The following is a 13,656-nucleotide window of genomic DNA, read 5'->3' as shown; positions in this document are numbered from 1 at the left end:
TCAGGGGTTTCGAACATTATTTCTTGCGTTGATGGAATTGAACGGAGGGGCCGACAACTTCCTCCGTACCCGAATGTCTTCCTGACTTCGATAATGTCGCCATACGATTCTATTCATTTTCTCCATTTCCACCTAGATCGACGGTGAATTGATCATACGCTCATTCTACGAAGAGCCGGGATCAAAACCCGGCGCGCATCGCGTTCGACCGCTCATCCAATACCGCAATACCGCCTCGCCGTGAATCCATGCGATTGGATGGTTGCATTAATAGGTGTCTTAAAAGGATATTGTACGCTTTTAGTCAATCCATTCTGTTCCAGTCTTAGCAATCCTTAGCTCTCTCTCTACGCTTTACGTGAGGGGTAACCACAGCTGTTTGCTTTCTTGCTTACGCCCTGTTGCTGCTATTGCTAGGTGCTTTATCGATCTCGACCGATCCTATTAGGTATTCAGCCAACCAGCCGACATATCGAGAGACACCAAAGAGGCAATTCCGACAAAGACAGGAACCAACGTTAAACCACCATGTCGAGCGCCCAAGGTGGAGGGGACTCGAAGCTGTTCGCTCGGGTAGGCGCATTATTCTTTATTTCTTTATACATATTACATCTTACCTTTGACCTTCCTGTACCAGTCGTATCTCTTCTATTGTATCCCAGTCCGGTTTAACATTTCCATTCCCAATTTGATTATATTATACATTTATCACAGTTCGCCAAAGCGATTCTGTCTTGACCGTTATCTCATAAAGGCAAACCTTTCGAGCCGCCCTCCAACCCAACGTCCCTTCGGGGTCATCAAAACACACTATGATCCTACCCACCTCCCCCGTCGCGCATAATGGCCATGTTTTTATCGTACATACCTCCGGACTATGGCTTACGACCGATGACTATACAGGGGAAAGTCGCCGAGCTGCGACTCGAGTTGAACAGCGGCGGAAAGAAGGATAAAAACTTCACCCAGAAAAAGATTGCTCTGAAGAAGATCGTCGCCAACATGACTATGAGCAACAATGAGATGGTCTCCCTCTTTCCCGATATAATAGGTTGCATGCACATACAGAGCTTGGAGATCAAGAAGATGTACGTCTACGCCAATTCGAAAAACCACTCGGTCTAAGGATGACACTTATAAAAAGAGATGTGCAGGTGTTTCTTGTTCCTAGTTAACTATGCGAGGATGCGCCCCGAGATTGCGATCAAAGCAATCCCATTCCTACAGCATGTATGTGCTACAACAAACATGCCATGATATGTCATAAGTAATTAATACTTTATAGGATATGGAAGATACGAACCCGCTAGTCCGAGCTTTGGCTCTTCGAACTATGTCCTACGTTCACGTCAAAGAATTCGTCGAAGCTACAGTCCCCATCGTCAAGCACCTACTTCGGGACTCCGATCCTTACGTGCGAAAGACGGCCGCCTTCTGCGTCGCGAAATTGTACGATCACGATAAGTTCATGGTCGAACAGTCCGATCTGATAGATAGGCTTAATCAGCTTCTAAGAGACGACAACCCTACAGTTGTTGCGAGCGCGTTGGCCGGATTGATGGATATATGGGAACGTAGTGATTCTATTAAGCTCACTATCGACTATAGCAATGCATCGAAGATGGTAGCAATCTTACCAGACTGTTCCGAGTTCGTACCGCTCTATAATCATCGTTTATACTCTGTCTAACATGAAAATAGGTGGGGCCAAACATATATCCTCGAAGCCTTGATGTCCTATGTGCCTCAAGAATCAGGGGAAGCCACCCTGCTAGCCGAACGTATTGCGCCGCGCTTATCTCATTCGAATTCGGCTGTTGTGTTGACCTGTATTCGAGTGATTTTGTATCTGATGAACTATATCGCAGACGAGAAACAAGTTTCGGCACTATGTCGAAAACTATCCCCGCCACTAGTGACGTTGCTTGCGAAGGGACCAGAAGTACAATATCTTGCTCTTAGGAATGCGCTACTCATACTCCAAAGGAGACCGGATGTTCTTCGCAACGATATCCGCGTATTCTTCTGCAAATATAACGACCCGATCTATGTCAAGGTTACGAAGCTTGAACTGATATTTATGCTCGCCAACGAGAAGAACATCGACGAAGTATTAACCGAACTTAGGGAGTATGCAACGGAAGTCGACGTTCATTTCGTTCGGAAAGCAGTTCGCGCCATCGGAAAGCTGGCCATTAAGATTGAGCCAGCGGCAAGATCATGCATAAATTTGCTCCTCGAACTTGTGGCGACTAAGGTCCCGTATATTGTCCAAGAGGCTACTGTGGTTATCCGCAATATCTTCCGGAAATACCCTAACCAGTACGAATCAATAATCGGCACGTTATGCGAACATCTCGACTCTCTAGATGAACCAGAAGCTAAAGCAGCAATGGTGTGGGTCATCGGGCAATACGCAGCGAGAATCGAAAACAGTGACGTCCTGCTTGAGGATTTCCTATACTCATTCGCGGAGGAACCGGTAGAAGTGCAATTAGCGCTCCTCACGGCCACCGTCAAGCTATTCATACAACGCCCCACCAAGGGCCAGGACCTCGTCCCCAAGGTCCTCAAGTGGGCCACCGAAGAAACTGACAACCCGGACCTCCGGGACCGCGCGTATATGTACTGGCGTCTCCTCAGCACAGACATGAACGTCGCGAAACAAATGGTCATGGGCGAGAAACCGCCCATCACGGCTGAATCCGAGAAGCTTGACGCCCAGACCCTCGAGGAGATGTGTCTCAACGTCGGCACGCTAGCCACCATCTACCTTAAGCCGGTACAAACCGTCTTCCGCAGCGCACGTCCCCGACGCCTCCCCGACTCCCCCGCGCTCCAAAGACATGCACTACCAACAGCGACCAACCTTCCCGCCTTTGACGCGCAGAAGAGCCTCAGCGCCTTTGGCATGGGCGGACAACCCGTCTCCATCCCTAATACCGGGAACCCTCAGAACGTATTCGGCCAGGAGAACAGCGGCAGTATGGCCAACGCCGTTAACGACGCGGACGCGTACTTCGCCGGCATCGGAATCCAGCAAATGGCCGCTATGGGCATCCACGAGGCGGGCGACAGCTCGTTCGGCGGCACCGGCACCGAAGCTTCGTATGTGGTTAATCAATACGCGCCACAGCAGGTCCTGCAGCCGGCTCAGGGGGTCGGAAGTAACGGCGATCTGCTACTTTTGTAGCGACCTACTTGTAACAAGGACAAGGACCATATGCCTTGCATCCATACTAAGTATTTAGCTCACCTTGCATAGGTACTTAGTGAAGAGTAAATATTTAGTCATAAACTACCATCTAAGGAGTAGAAGAAGATACGAGGAGGCGAGAAGCACGATACGACACGATAGTTCAAATAAGCCCAGATAAAGGGCGCGGGGAGGCGAGCGGTTGGAAGTGGAAGATTGCTCAGTGTATGTAGATAAGCCGCCGATATGGCAATTGTCAGACTAGAATACCTTACCTATTGGTAAGGGAAAAGGAGAGAAAGAAATAGGACATTAATGATGATACTATCCATTGTATGTAGGTATGTATATCAATCTTCACGTACTTTCAACTTCTCGGCTTCGGTAGTCCGAGTCATGTTCGGCAAAGAATCAGATCATATCACCCAGGCACATTCATCAGGGCCACTCGGATCGGATATGTAATCTCGTTGCAGTGCAGCGCCTTGCATATGCACATCATAAAGATCTCGCATAATCTAACTTGGGGAATTATTAAAGGCCATCTGCATTTTTCAGCGAGTGATAAGTGACAAGCGAATCATTAATCTGCAGAAGACGGAACACCGCCTTACAATTTTGCAGTCCTCAGCTCCCAAGAAATCCCGAAACATAGCATTTTTCCTCTTTTCTCCCTTAAACATCGGGGAGCTAGTTTCCTTTCCGAAATCAAATATCAACCATTACCACCCCCCTATTCATATGCCTCCGTATTAAGTTGGTGAAAGCGGTCGTTGGACCTTAGAACCTTGTTCGAATTATATTCTAGGTCATATCGAGACTTAGTGCTCACAATGCTTAGGTCGAGTAGTCTTCAGATCATTGGCTCGCTTCGGTCCGTTGATGATGCCAGTCGCCGCAATAGTTGCAAGTGCAACAATCGTAATGGCCCATGTGAAACGTAGACTCGGCTGAACACGACGGCCGGTACTTGTACCGATAGGGACCGGAGATGGATGCGCCGTAGGTGTATTCACTACCACGAAGGTGCTGGTGACGGCATGTGGTCCCGTGTGCGATGGAGTAACTGTCGTGTAGACATAGCCTGGCGTACTGTGCGGAGTCTCACCTGGAACAATAATAGTCGTAAAGGTTGGACCACCAGTAGATAATGGAAGGGGTAAGGTTGCCTGGGGCGGAGCGACAGTTACTGTAACGTCGGGCTCCGGTGCTTCTGTGCTCGGGGCAGGCACGACGACAACGACTGTTGCACCATCTGTAGATGTGCTTGGGTCAAAAGATGATGACCACATTTCCAGGGAAATAGTCACAGTTGGTGGGTCTGGCAGCGTGACAATGCTTGGGTCGACGACGGCGGGAGGTAGCGGCGGGTTTCCATAACCACCAGACGGCAGGTCCGTTGTCTCGGGGGGGTTACCATAGCCACCAGCAGGTGGAGTCGTTGTTCCAGATGGGTTACCATAGCCGCCATTGACAGGGCCGGCAGTGCTGGAGCCATATCCAAAGCCATATCCGTCGTCGTAGTTATCGCGTGGAATCACATCGGCGTTGTCATCATCAGCGAGACTCTGGAACAATGGAATAAGATCCTCGGGGTCTACATCTCCAGGCCAGTCGAGATACAAGGGAGCTAGGTCATGCTCAGGGATTGTGGTCATGATAGGGCTGTGGATATATGAGGTGGGTGGACGACTAGTGTCCTCGCCGGTACGAGTTGGGCGAATTGAGGAAGACTGGGAAGAAGTCGTGTTGACTAGACTGGTATCCTGGAGGACACGAAGTTGTTGGAATGGAACCTGGCGAATCTTGGTGACTGTGGACACTGTGTGAAGTGATCCAGGCACAATACTCTCGGAAAGGCTGCCAGCAGTGGTGATAGGTGCATGTTGGGCCACGATAGATGAACCTGCTCCAATTTCTTGCTTGTTGGCGGTCTGGACGACAGCACAGTTGGCAATTCCATGGCACGATGCCATGAGGCACACCACGAAGGTTCTTGCCAAGATACTCATGGTTGTTTTTTTTCTCTCCTGATTGATCAGTACGGGTATTTAATGATGCGGTCTTCAAGAAATTACCAGGAAATGAATGAAATGAGTGACGAAGAAATGAAGAGATGAAGAGGAGAAGATATCGAGACGAGTAAGTATGAGTGCGACGTGTCAAGTGAGAAATTGAGTCTCAATTTTGTTTCGTGGCAGATGACAAAATTTCGCTCCTACCAATATCACTTCTAAAATACACAGGAAAGAATTGGGTCAGTACACCACCAGGAGCGTGTAGGGAAATCACAATGGATCATGGACGGCAGTTACTGCACGCTCCCACCGTAATTAGCTGGATACTTGGGAAAGAGGTACCTGACGAAGTACACAGGTATCACGAATAGGGTAACCGCAACCCGCTATTACCGTATAGTAATATCCCAGTTGCCTAAATATTGGAGCGCAATAGCTTTTCAAAGTTCAACAATGATTTAATTGAAGTCCTGCGTGTTATATGTATTTGCAGCAAGCGCGAAAGCCCCTTTTCGTAAGGGTCACCATCGGGGTAACTGCAAGGTGAGTTTTCATTATACCTGATCAGCATCTTGAGTCGACTCACACGATGATAGTAAATTCTTTTAGAATTAGATGCCTCATATAGATACGTATTACGTAGCGGTTTGCTTCCTATTTGCCCCCAATACGGCGCTCTCTGCCTTGGTATTTAAGAAGTGCGCCCGAACAAAAAGACTCAACACCGCCGAAACCCCGGCAAACGCCACATACTATGAAAGAAAGTCGTGTTAGTAAAGAAACATCATGGGTTTAATGGAATCTATGGATGGATGGATGGAATGGGTTTAAATTGTCACTAGGCGAGAAAGTTAAATGAACCTCCACATACCATAATCCAGACTGCTCTCATCGACTCGAAGTATACCTTCCTAACGATCGCCTGCTGCTCGGAGTTTAATGCTCCAATTAGCTCAACGTTGGCAGATGCCTGGTCGCCGTTGAACTGTTTGGCCAACTCAGGGCCAATCTGCTCAACCAGGTGAGGATTTGCCGCAGTCATTTCATTTTGAAAGATGACACCGCTGACCACGATAGATATGGCTGTCCCAAGGGATCGGAGGAAGCCCATCGTTGAGATGACAGCTGCCGTATCTCGAACTGTTGTTGCGGCTTGGGCAGCAAGGATGGGTGCCTCGATATTAAGACCGACACCGACGCCTGCGATGATTTCGAATACGAACAGTTTGGATAGGTTTTGCTCAAACTTGAGATCAAGAAACAATCCAGCGCCAAGAACAAGCGTCACTTCTGCTGCATACATGAGCGGTACATACTTACCTGTCCTTTGAATGAACACTCCTCCAAAAGCAGCTGCCAAAGAACAGGATACAATGAGAGGCAGGAGATAGACACCAGAGGTTAGCGCGTTAGCACCTAACACAGCCTGGGAGTAGAGGGGCAAATAGTACGCAAGGCCGATATAAACATAGAAAATGGATGTAAATACGCCATATGCAGCTGCTGCAGATATTGATGAGAAAAGCCGGAGTGGAATGATAGGGTTGGCAGCAAACTTCCACTCGTTGACCAGGAAAATTCCAACAGCTACGGCGCCAAAGACAATAAGGCAAATTATTGTAGTAGACGACCACGGGTAAGAAACTCCGCCAGATTCGAGCCCAAAAAGTATCATCAAAGCACCGCCTATGATAAGGAGGCTGCCAGGCCAATCAATAGCCTTCAGACCGGCCAGGACAGGAGTATGAGGAGTTGTGATGTTCAAGAAGAAGAGTAGTACGAAGAACACGACGGCACCGATAGGCACTCGATACAATGTTAGCCACCAAATATTCATGCCGCTTTAGACTAGGGTAACTTACAATTGATCCAGAAGCACCAACGCCACCTGGGGAGTATCAGCACAGCGGGTTTACTCTGGGGAAGTAATTAAGAAGATGAGCCAGCTTGAAACTTACGTAAGCCGTGTAGTAAAAACGCCGCCTAGAATTGGGCCAACAGCACTTCCAACAGCCCAGAACATGGATGTGATGGCCAGATACAGACCACGGTCTCTCAATGAGAAGGTATCGCAGATAATAACGTTAACCATAGTACCCATACCCGATGCGCCGACACCCTGAACAGCACGACCGGCAATCAAAGCATCCATATGCGGTGAGAGGGCGCATAGCAGGCTACCAGCCAGGAAGAGGAGAATCGCGATGAGCATAATCGGTTTGCGTCCCCAGATGTCAGCAACGGAGCCCCAGACCGGCGTGAAGGCGGTATTTGCCAAGACGAAGGCGCTGCCGATCCAGACATAACCCACCGAGGACTGGAAAGACGCGACAATGGATGGGATAGCCGGGGTCACAATCGTTAGATCTAACGCTGATAGCAGGACCGACAGGCAAAGCGGTAACATGATTAAGGCGATTGATGTTGGTGAGAGCTTCTGCTGACTGACTGAATGCTCCCGGGACGTAGCTAACTGGCTGTTCGCGGAGCCATGCTCATCAATCACCAACTCATCGGTCAATATACGATTTTCGGTTGCTTCGGCTTGAATAACATCCTGATCTTCCTCTCTAGGTTTGCCGTTTGTGTTTCTGGGGGCGGTAGTGGTTGCGACCGCGACTGAGGTAGAGGCGCGAAGAGAATTAGACCGGCGTAACACAGCCATGGCAAAACAAGCACATCCAGACCACTTTTAAATTAGTCGACTTTTCGATGAGAATACTTTTGAGTTGGTATATCTAAGAGAAATGATAAATTTCGCGTGTTTTTATCTTGGATGTTCGTATTTCGTTACTGCTTACACATCAGGAACCACGTAAAATGGGCAATCAGCACCATGCAATCCTTCGATTGGCTCGTTCATCATAAGCAGCAATGCCACTGTAATTACAATGGAATTCAGTGCTATAGTCCTGTAGTTATAGCGCACCTCTATATGAAAATGGGATTGCAATCATGGTCGCTATTATGTCGACTCAATATAGACCATCTAGTCTTGGGAACGTTGCGTGTGTGAATTCTCATAATTGATTTCTCTCACAAGGGAGCGACACCCAAGGGCTCTTGGCTGGCCTTCTTCATCGAACCTATGTATCCCAAATGCGATACCTACACCGCATAGCGAGATTCAGGCACGGAAGCGTGAAGGTTTAAAAGTAGAACGCCTCGATAAATCTGTTGTCGCGTATTGGTGAATTAAACACCTGCTTATAAAGTTGAAGTATGATAGGAGATAATAATATGGTCTAGATATCTCCTCTTCTTAACCTAGGGATCCATAAGTTTGAATCATTTTGCTCGTGTAGACCAAGTGAGTGGTTCCAGTCTGACAGCGAGTAATTTTAGAGATTGCAAGCATTTCTTCCACAACCTAGAAGAACTGAAGGCGACAACAAAGGAACGGAGGAGTTTCGCGAGAACAGACAATGGTGTAGTTAAAGTAAATATTAGAATCTTAATTTTAGTACATGTTTGTATTAAAATCTCGAGATCATAATGTGAAGCTAGGCCGGGAGATGCGGAACGATTTTCGGGAGGACGAACGGGAAGGATGCGAAATCGGCCTCGGTAGAAAACCGGCAGCTTGCGGGGATGCTAGGCTTGCCGCCCGAAGGGACGTAGATAATGGCCTGATTGTATGTCATGAACTCACGTGTACAGAAAAATGTTAATTTCTGCATCCATCTAGTTGAGTCGAGGCATAACTAGACAGAGCTTGTAGTTCCGCATTATGTATATCGGTTTAGCTTGGGTCCTGCATAGAACTAATCGTCGATTAGGACATGTGACAAACAAAGCGAAGACGTCTTCATTCTGTCAAGCTTTGCCAGCCCCCATTCTTTAGTGGAATCCATTGAAATAGTTTCATGTATTAGAAAGATTTTAGAGCGTAGAAGCAATTGCGGAGAATTCCATTTCGATGAGTATTACTGCAGTCTGGCAGTTTGGGTTAGGGAAGTGCCTCGCTAACAACGAATAAGCGGTGTAAGAAGGTGGCTGGGGCTCAGGTATTCGAATAAACGCCTACTTAACAACCTGCCTAGGTAAGTAGCGAAAGAAAAATATTGAAAGTTCTTATGACGGATGATCTCTATGCATGCATCGGGATTAAAGCAGGGGGTAGAGGGTTCATTGGGTTTCTGTGACGTCGTTGAGGAAGGGAATTGAATCCAACTCATTTCCACGCTTGCCATGTCACATTCCGCGGGGAAAGGTAGAAGATAATATCAAAACAAAAACACACGGACCGAAAAGTGACATTGCTGAAAACGGCTTGTTCACCTTGAAACCTCAAAGTACAATTTAGAAGTTGATAGCTCACCATCGGTTCACCATCACACGTGCATGTGCTTCCAATCGACCAGCCAGCGAGCGAGATAGAGCGGGAGGGGAGAGAGTGGAGTGTGGGGAAGAGAAATACTCCAATGCCCAGGCGATGGCGCCAAGGCGGGGGAGGATACGGATACCTTGCCGAGAGGGGAGAGAGAGATCCAATCTATCTTCAGCTCGAATGTCCATTTCGAGATAATGATCGTACGTAAAACTCAAATACTTGGATGCGACTATCTGCAACTCTCTGTAACTCCCCGATAGTGATTGTCCTGACGAGGTGTGTTTTCTCGACCGGTTATTCGAATTTAGCAAGCTGCAGTGAACCGCGAGGTGTGTCTCTAAATTCAGTCATGTTTGCGATTTATTCGGACGGATACAACCCTATCTTGAATGAAACTCGACTTTTGAGGAGCAGGCGAGTTTATGGTCGATAGAGGCGTCTGGATTTCGCCGCTTTCCCTCTAAGGTAGTAAGATCCGAGAATTGGTTATCTCCATATTATTACCATTACCACAATCCGGGGTTTAGGTAACTACCTGGTAGCTGTGATATTAGCATTATCTTCACCTTGCTGCCTTGTCAGTTTGCATGATTTATAAAAGGTGAAGAGTTCGGGGGAATAAATTACTGTGTAATGTTTTTGTGGTGTCGTTAACAAACTAGGAAGTGTCATCAAGGTTTGTAACTTGAAATGTTATTGATGCAAGTTTTAAGATGATTGATTATACGAAGTACTTTGGTACGCGTATCTCTATTTTTACTAAGGTTAGGGGCTAGGTTTCCCGCATAGGCCACGAAGGGGTCAGTGTAGGACCATTGTCGCTAGGAAAGGTAATAGCAACCTGAAATAAGGGGCATCTAAAACCACCTAAAGTGCAAGAACAACCCAGCAACGCCCAGCAACCCCAGGACCCAGCTGGCGACAGCCCAGGTAGATCATCCATTTCATTCGTGCTTTCCAGGGCTTCTTTCTCGAAAAGCGAATAATCGAGTAGTTGCTATGTCGTGTCGTTATCCGTAAGATTGGAAACTGGAACTGGAACTAGAAACTGGAAACTTCGGACTCGATTTTATTGTTCGTTGGTTGGACTTTGGGACATTGTTCGATTGTTCTTCTTTCTTCCAACTACTGTCGGTACTCTGCTACTGGCCTAAAATCCTGTCAATCCTACCAATCTAATCCGCCAAATCCGAATAATAACATCGACACCATCTTTTACGATTGTATTACTAGCGGCGACTGGCTGCTGCACTGCATTTCCTGCATTAACTTGAAGCTTTGGTCACTCGTCATCATTGTTTCTCAACTTTTCCAATTTTGCTACATGATTACCAGAACCTTGAACTAATTCGACAATTCCCTTACACCATTCACGCATCGTTCGAGCCACCGCATTCGTTTCATCTTGCGTGCTTTCCATGGCAGGGACCGGCGAAGGCGACAAATCATAATCAAGTCTTTCTCAATTGCACGTCTGTATTCAACAAATTCGTGTTTAATAATTCGGCAATCCTAAAATCCGAGTGCATCTCTCGAACCGAAGAAAAATCGACCATTTATTTTCCGACCAGTGTACCCGTCTTGTTGATTGCGCGCACCCGTCAGCAATCCGTACGACTCGAGGTGTCGCGATCGATCACCCTTCTTTTTGTTGCAATCAATCATGCCGGACGTGAAGTCCCTTTCTACCAGCGGAGATCAAGGAGCTAGGGAAGAGGCGGTGCCAGCAACTCAGCCTGTCAGCGACGTCGAGATGGAAGATTTATCCAAGACCGAACCCAAACCTACCAACACAGAGGTCAATGCAGACGTCTCAAATACCGAAGATCAAGACACCGAAGCTGCGCTCACTCCAATACCTGTACCAGACAAGGACCCTCCAGTCGGGGAGTCAGCTACATCAAAAGCCCGTGGCAAGGCTCCCGCTAGCGGTGATGACGACCATGAGCTCACGATAGATCCCGTCGATCCTGCAAGCAATCCTGCTGAAAGCGGTGATCTCGCAGTTGATATTATGCTTCTCTTAACCTCCGGTGCGCGCCATCCATTTCGGATCGACGAAAAATATTTATCGAAACGCAATGTGACTGTGACGGGCAAGACGGAGGATGGCAAGATGGATCCATTCAGCATCACAGTCTACACACTTAAAGAATTGATACTAAGAGATTGGAGGAAAGAATGGGACCATCCACCGAGGGAACCTAGTGCCATAAGACTCATTCACTTTGGCAAAATGCTTGAAGATCGCAATCAACTTAATCGTGAGTCGACGATTCCCTTCCACATATTTTATGTTTTAAGAGTATGGAATACTAACATGATGTTTCTGTAGATTACCATTTCAGTGTCCAACGAAACGTCGTCCATATGACTATCAAACCCCAGGACCTGATAGACGAGGAAGAGGCAGCCAAGAAGGTCAAGGATGCCGGGAGTCATCGTGGCCGTAGCGGATGCTGCGTTATCTTATGATCTGGTCCTCTTTAGCATCTCCTGCTACTTGACAAGCGAACTATTTTTCGATGCGGCGGCATCACATCCTGTTCTAGAACCGCCCGAATGACTTGGGGGAAATATAGGCAAGACGGGCAATTGGCATCTATGTGTGGAAATGATTGCGGATTCTGGGCATAGGGCGGCGTGATAGGTCTTGATTTTTTTCCTTTAAGCAGCAGAAATTGAAGCAGGCGATTAAGACGAAGCTATTGCTACAGTCATGTAAGGTAAGAATTCTTTCCCAAATGTACCCCCGGAGTATACACCGACAGCTCAAGAGGGGATAAGGTCGGGAGGGATAGCGACTGCTTCTCGTTTGCTCTTTTTCATACAGCATCGGAGAAAGTAGCCGATATCTGGCGTACTATTTTGTGTTTATAGTATTTGCACTATACCGGTCATACCGACCATATAAACGAGTAATGTGGTATATTGTAGCCACTGTCCATATATATGATTGTTATTACTTTCACTTCGAGACGAGTATTGAGAATCGTGATTGCTATTATGGATTGAAGTCCATAACCTGTCTATTCTTAATTCATGTCTGTGTCGTATACATGCGAAGACAGACTCTTGTGTTCATAGCTGCCAAACTCCGAGTGTAAGACACTCAAACGATGAAGGTGATATAGTTACCCAGCCAACTGTCCGAATAACTGACAGACTGGTAACCATCCACTATTCCCATCTGCACTATCACGATCGAAAGACGAATGGATCATCTATCAGCCCTTAAATCTTCAACTTCCGCTCCATCTCATCGTGCACACTGACAGCACCCCGCTGCTCCTCGCCCGTAAACACATCCTCCCAATCCATCCTAGCCTCACGACCAAGCAAGATATCCTCATGCACGCTTCGGACTCCCGCTCCGCCTCCCAGCGCAAGAGGTCGCCATTCCCCGTCCCGCGCGATCTTCAGCTCCATGCCCCGACGGATCGGCTCCGCGATGCCGTAGGTGCGGCGCAGAGTCTCCATGCGTAGGCCCTCTTGCGTGGATTCCCAGGCCTTCAGGCGGGATTCGAGTGGGTGGCGTGAGGACGGGGCTTCTACGAGAGAGGTGGACGTGGGAATGGTGGGTGATGGCCCGACGCCGTGGCGGAGGGTGTCGTGGACGCCCGGGGCGGAGGGCGCGGAGGTGTTCACGGCTTTGAAGGTGCTGCTGTGGGTGGCGGGGGGGACTATGCGCATTGACTTTGGGGAGGTGGTTAGTTAGTGTTTTTGGACTGGATGGGGGATAGAGGTGGTGTAGGTCGGTAGGTGAAGCTTACCATCTTGGCGGTTGTGGGGGGATTGGTACTATTTTTCGTTTATGATTTTGTGATTTTTGAAATATTTAGGTTGTTGAATCCGTCAGGCCGTGATATTGGCGGATTTATGATGTGACGAACTGGGATGATGTTGTTCGGTTGTGGTCGTGGTTTGAGCTTCGGCTGGGCTTTTGTGAAGGGAAGCTGGAGTAGGCTGCCAGGAGCTTTCGTGTTTGTACTTCGCAGCTGGAGCCTTGCCAAGGACGGAGGTGGGAAGTAGCCCACAGGTGGTCCCTGCACCTAACGGATACGTTACGTAAGGCTGGCAGGGGCTGGATTTAGCGTGAGCCTCGTTAA

At 47.9% G+C, this 13,656-nt stretch overlaps 5 protein-coding genes across 5 annotated transcripts; 2 read left to right on the top strand and 3 right to left on the bottom strand.

Moving 5' to 3' along the window:
• The first annotated feature begins 341 nt into the window (after positions 1-341).
• Positions 342-3,567, top strand: GGS22DRAFT_148635 (Adaptor protein complex beta subunit). Its single transcript, XM_047959020.1, has 5 exons — positions 342-573; positions 904-1,088; positions 1,155-1,230; positions 1,286-1,650; positions 1,702-3,567. The coding sequence occupies exons 1-5, from the start codon at positions 529-531 to the stop codon at positions 3,191-3,193; spliced, it is 2,163 nt and encodes a 720-aa protein (XP_047823410.1). The 5' UTR covers positions 342-528; the 3' UTR covers positions 3,194-3,567.
• A 391-nt stretch (positions 3,568-3,958) lies between these two features.
• GGS22DRAFT_194015 (uncharacterized protein) lies at positions 3,959-5,208 on the bottom strand (the record flags this gene model as incomplete). Its single annotated transcript, XM_047965440.1, has 1 exon — positions 3,959-5,208. One exon carries the CDS (start codon positions 5,206-5,208, stop codon positions 4,018-4,020), a length of 1,191 nt encoding a protein of 396 aa, XP_047823409.1. The 3' UTR covers positions 3,959-4,017.
• A 421-nt stretch (positions 5,209-5,629) lies between these two features.
• Positions 5,630-7,970, bottom strand: GGS22DRAFT_148631 (major facilitator superfamily-domain-containing protein). The gene is made up of 4 exons (XM_047959019.1): positions 7,173-7,970; positions 7,077-7,102; positions 6,086-7,020; positions 5,630-5,966 (listed from the first exon to the last, which is right to left on the bottom strand). Exons 1-4 carry the CDS (start codon positions 7,877-7,879, stop codon positions 5,850-5,852), a joined length of 1,785 nt encoding a protein of 594 aa, XP_047823408.1. The 5' UTR covers positions 7,880-7,970; the 3' UTR covers positions 5,630-5,849.
• A 2,880-nt stretch (positions 7,971-10,850) lies between these two features.
• Positions 10,851-12,220, top strand: GGS22DRAFT_1374 (uncharacterized protein). The gene is made up of 2 exons (XM_047958627.1): positions 10,851-11,811; positions 11,883-12,220. The coding sequence occupies exons 1-2, from the start codon at positions 11,211-11,213 to the stop codon at positions 12,020-12,022; spliced, it is 741 nt and encodes a 246-aa protein (XP_047823407.1). The 5' UTR covers positions 10,851-11,210; the 3' UTR covers positions 12,023-12,220.
• A 362-nt stretch (positions 12,221-12,582) lies between these two features.
• Positions 12,583-13,593, bottom strand: GGS22DRAFT_1360 (proteasome maturation factor UMP1). Its single transcript, XM_047958589.1, has 2 exons — positions 13,321-13,593; positions 12,583-13,243 (listed from the first exon to the last, which is right to left on the bottom strand). The coding sequence occupies exons 1-2, from the start codon at positions 13,321-13,323 to the stop codon at positions 12,782-12,784; spliced, it is 465 nt and encodes a 154-aa protein (XP_047823406.1). The 5' UTR covers positions 13,324-13,593; the 3' UTR covers positions 12,583-12,781.
• Between the last annotated feature and the right edge of the window lie 63 nt (positions 13,594-13,656).

The sequence above is a fragment of the Annulohypoxylon maeteangense genome, assembly GCF_022496945.1.
Source record: "Annulohypoxylon maeteangense strain CBS 123835 unplaced genomic scaffold GGS22scaffold_1, whole genome shotgun sequence".
In the NCBI taxonomy this organism is placed as follows: Eukaryota; Fungi; Ascomycota; class Sordariomycetes; order Xylariales; family Hypoxylaceae; genus Annulohypoxylon; species Annulohypoxylon maeteangense.
This window is presented reverse-complemented; position numbering and strand designations above follow the sequence as displayed.

Bases quoted from the DNA above. Each gene is read 5' to 3' on its own strand.
- GGS22DRAFT_1374 (XM_047958627.1), top strand. From the start codon at position 11,211: ATGCCGGACGTGAAGTCCCTTTCTACCAGCGGAGATCAAGGAGCTAGG. The intron at 11,812-11,882 runs GTGAGTCGACGA...ATGTTTCTGTAG, and splicing joins AGATCGCAATCAACTTAATC to ATTACCATTTCAGTGTCCAA.
- GGS22DRAFT_148635 (XM_047959020.1), top strand. From the start codon at position 529: ATGTCGAGCGCCCAAGGTGGAGGGGACTCGAAGCTGTTCGCTCGG. The intron at 574-903 runs GTAGGCGCATTA...ATGACTATACAG, and splicing joins ACTCGAAGCTGTTCGCTCGG to GGGAAAGTCGCCGAGCTGCG. The intron at 1,651-1,701 runs GTTCGTACCGCT...ACATGAAAATAG, and splicing joins ATCTTACCAGACTGTTCCGA to GTGGGGCCAAACATATATCC.
- GGS22DRAFT_148631 (XM_047959019.1), bottom strand. From the start codon at position 7,879: ATGGCTGTGTTACGCCGGTCTAATTCTCTTCGCGCCTCTACCTCAGTC. The intron at 7,103-7,172 runs GTAAGTTTCAAG...GATACTCCCCAG, and splicing joins GTTTTTACTACACGGCTTAC to GTGGCGTTGGTGCTTCTGGA. The intron at 5,967-6,085 runs GTATGTGGAGGT...TTTCTTTCATAG, and splicing joins TGAGAGCAGTCTGGATTATG to TATGTGGCGTTTGCCGGGGT.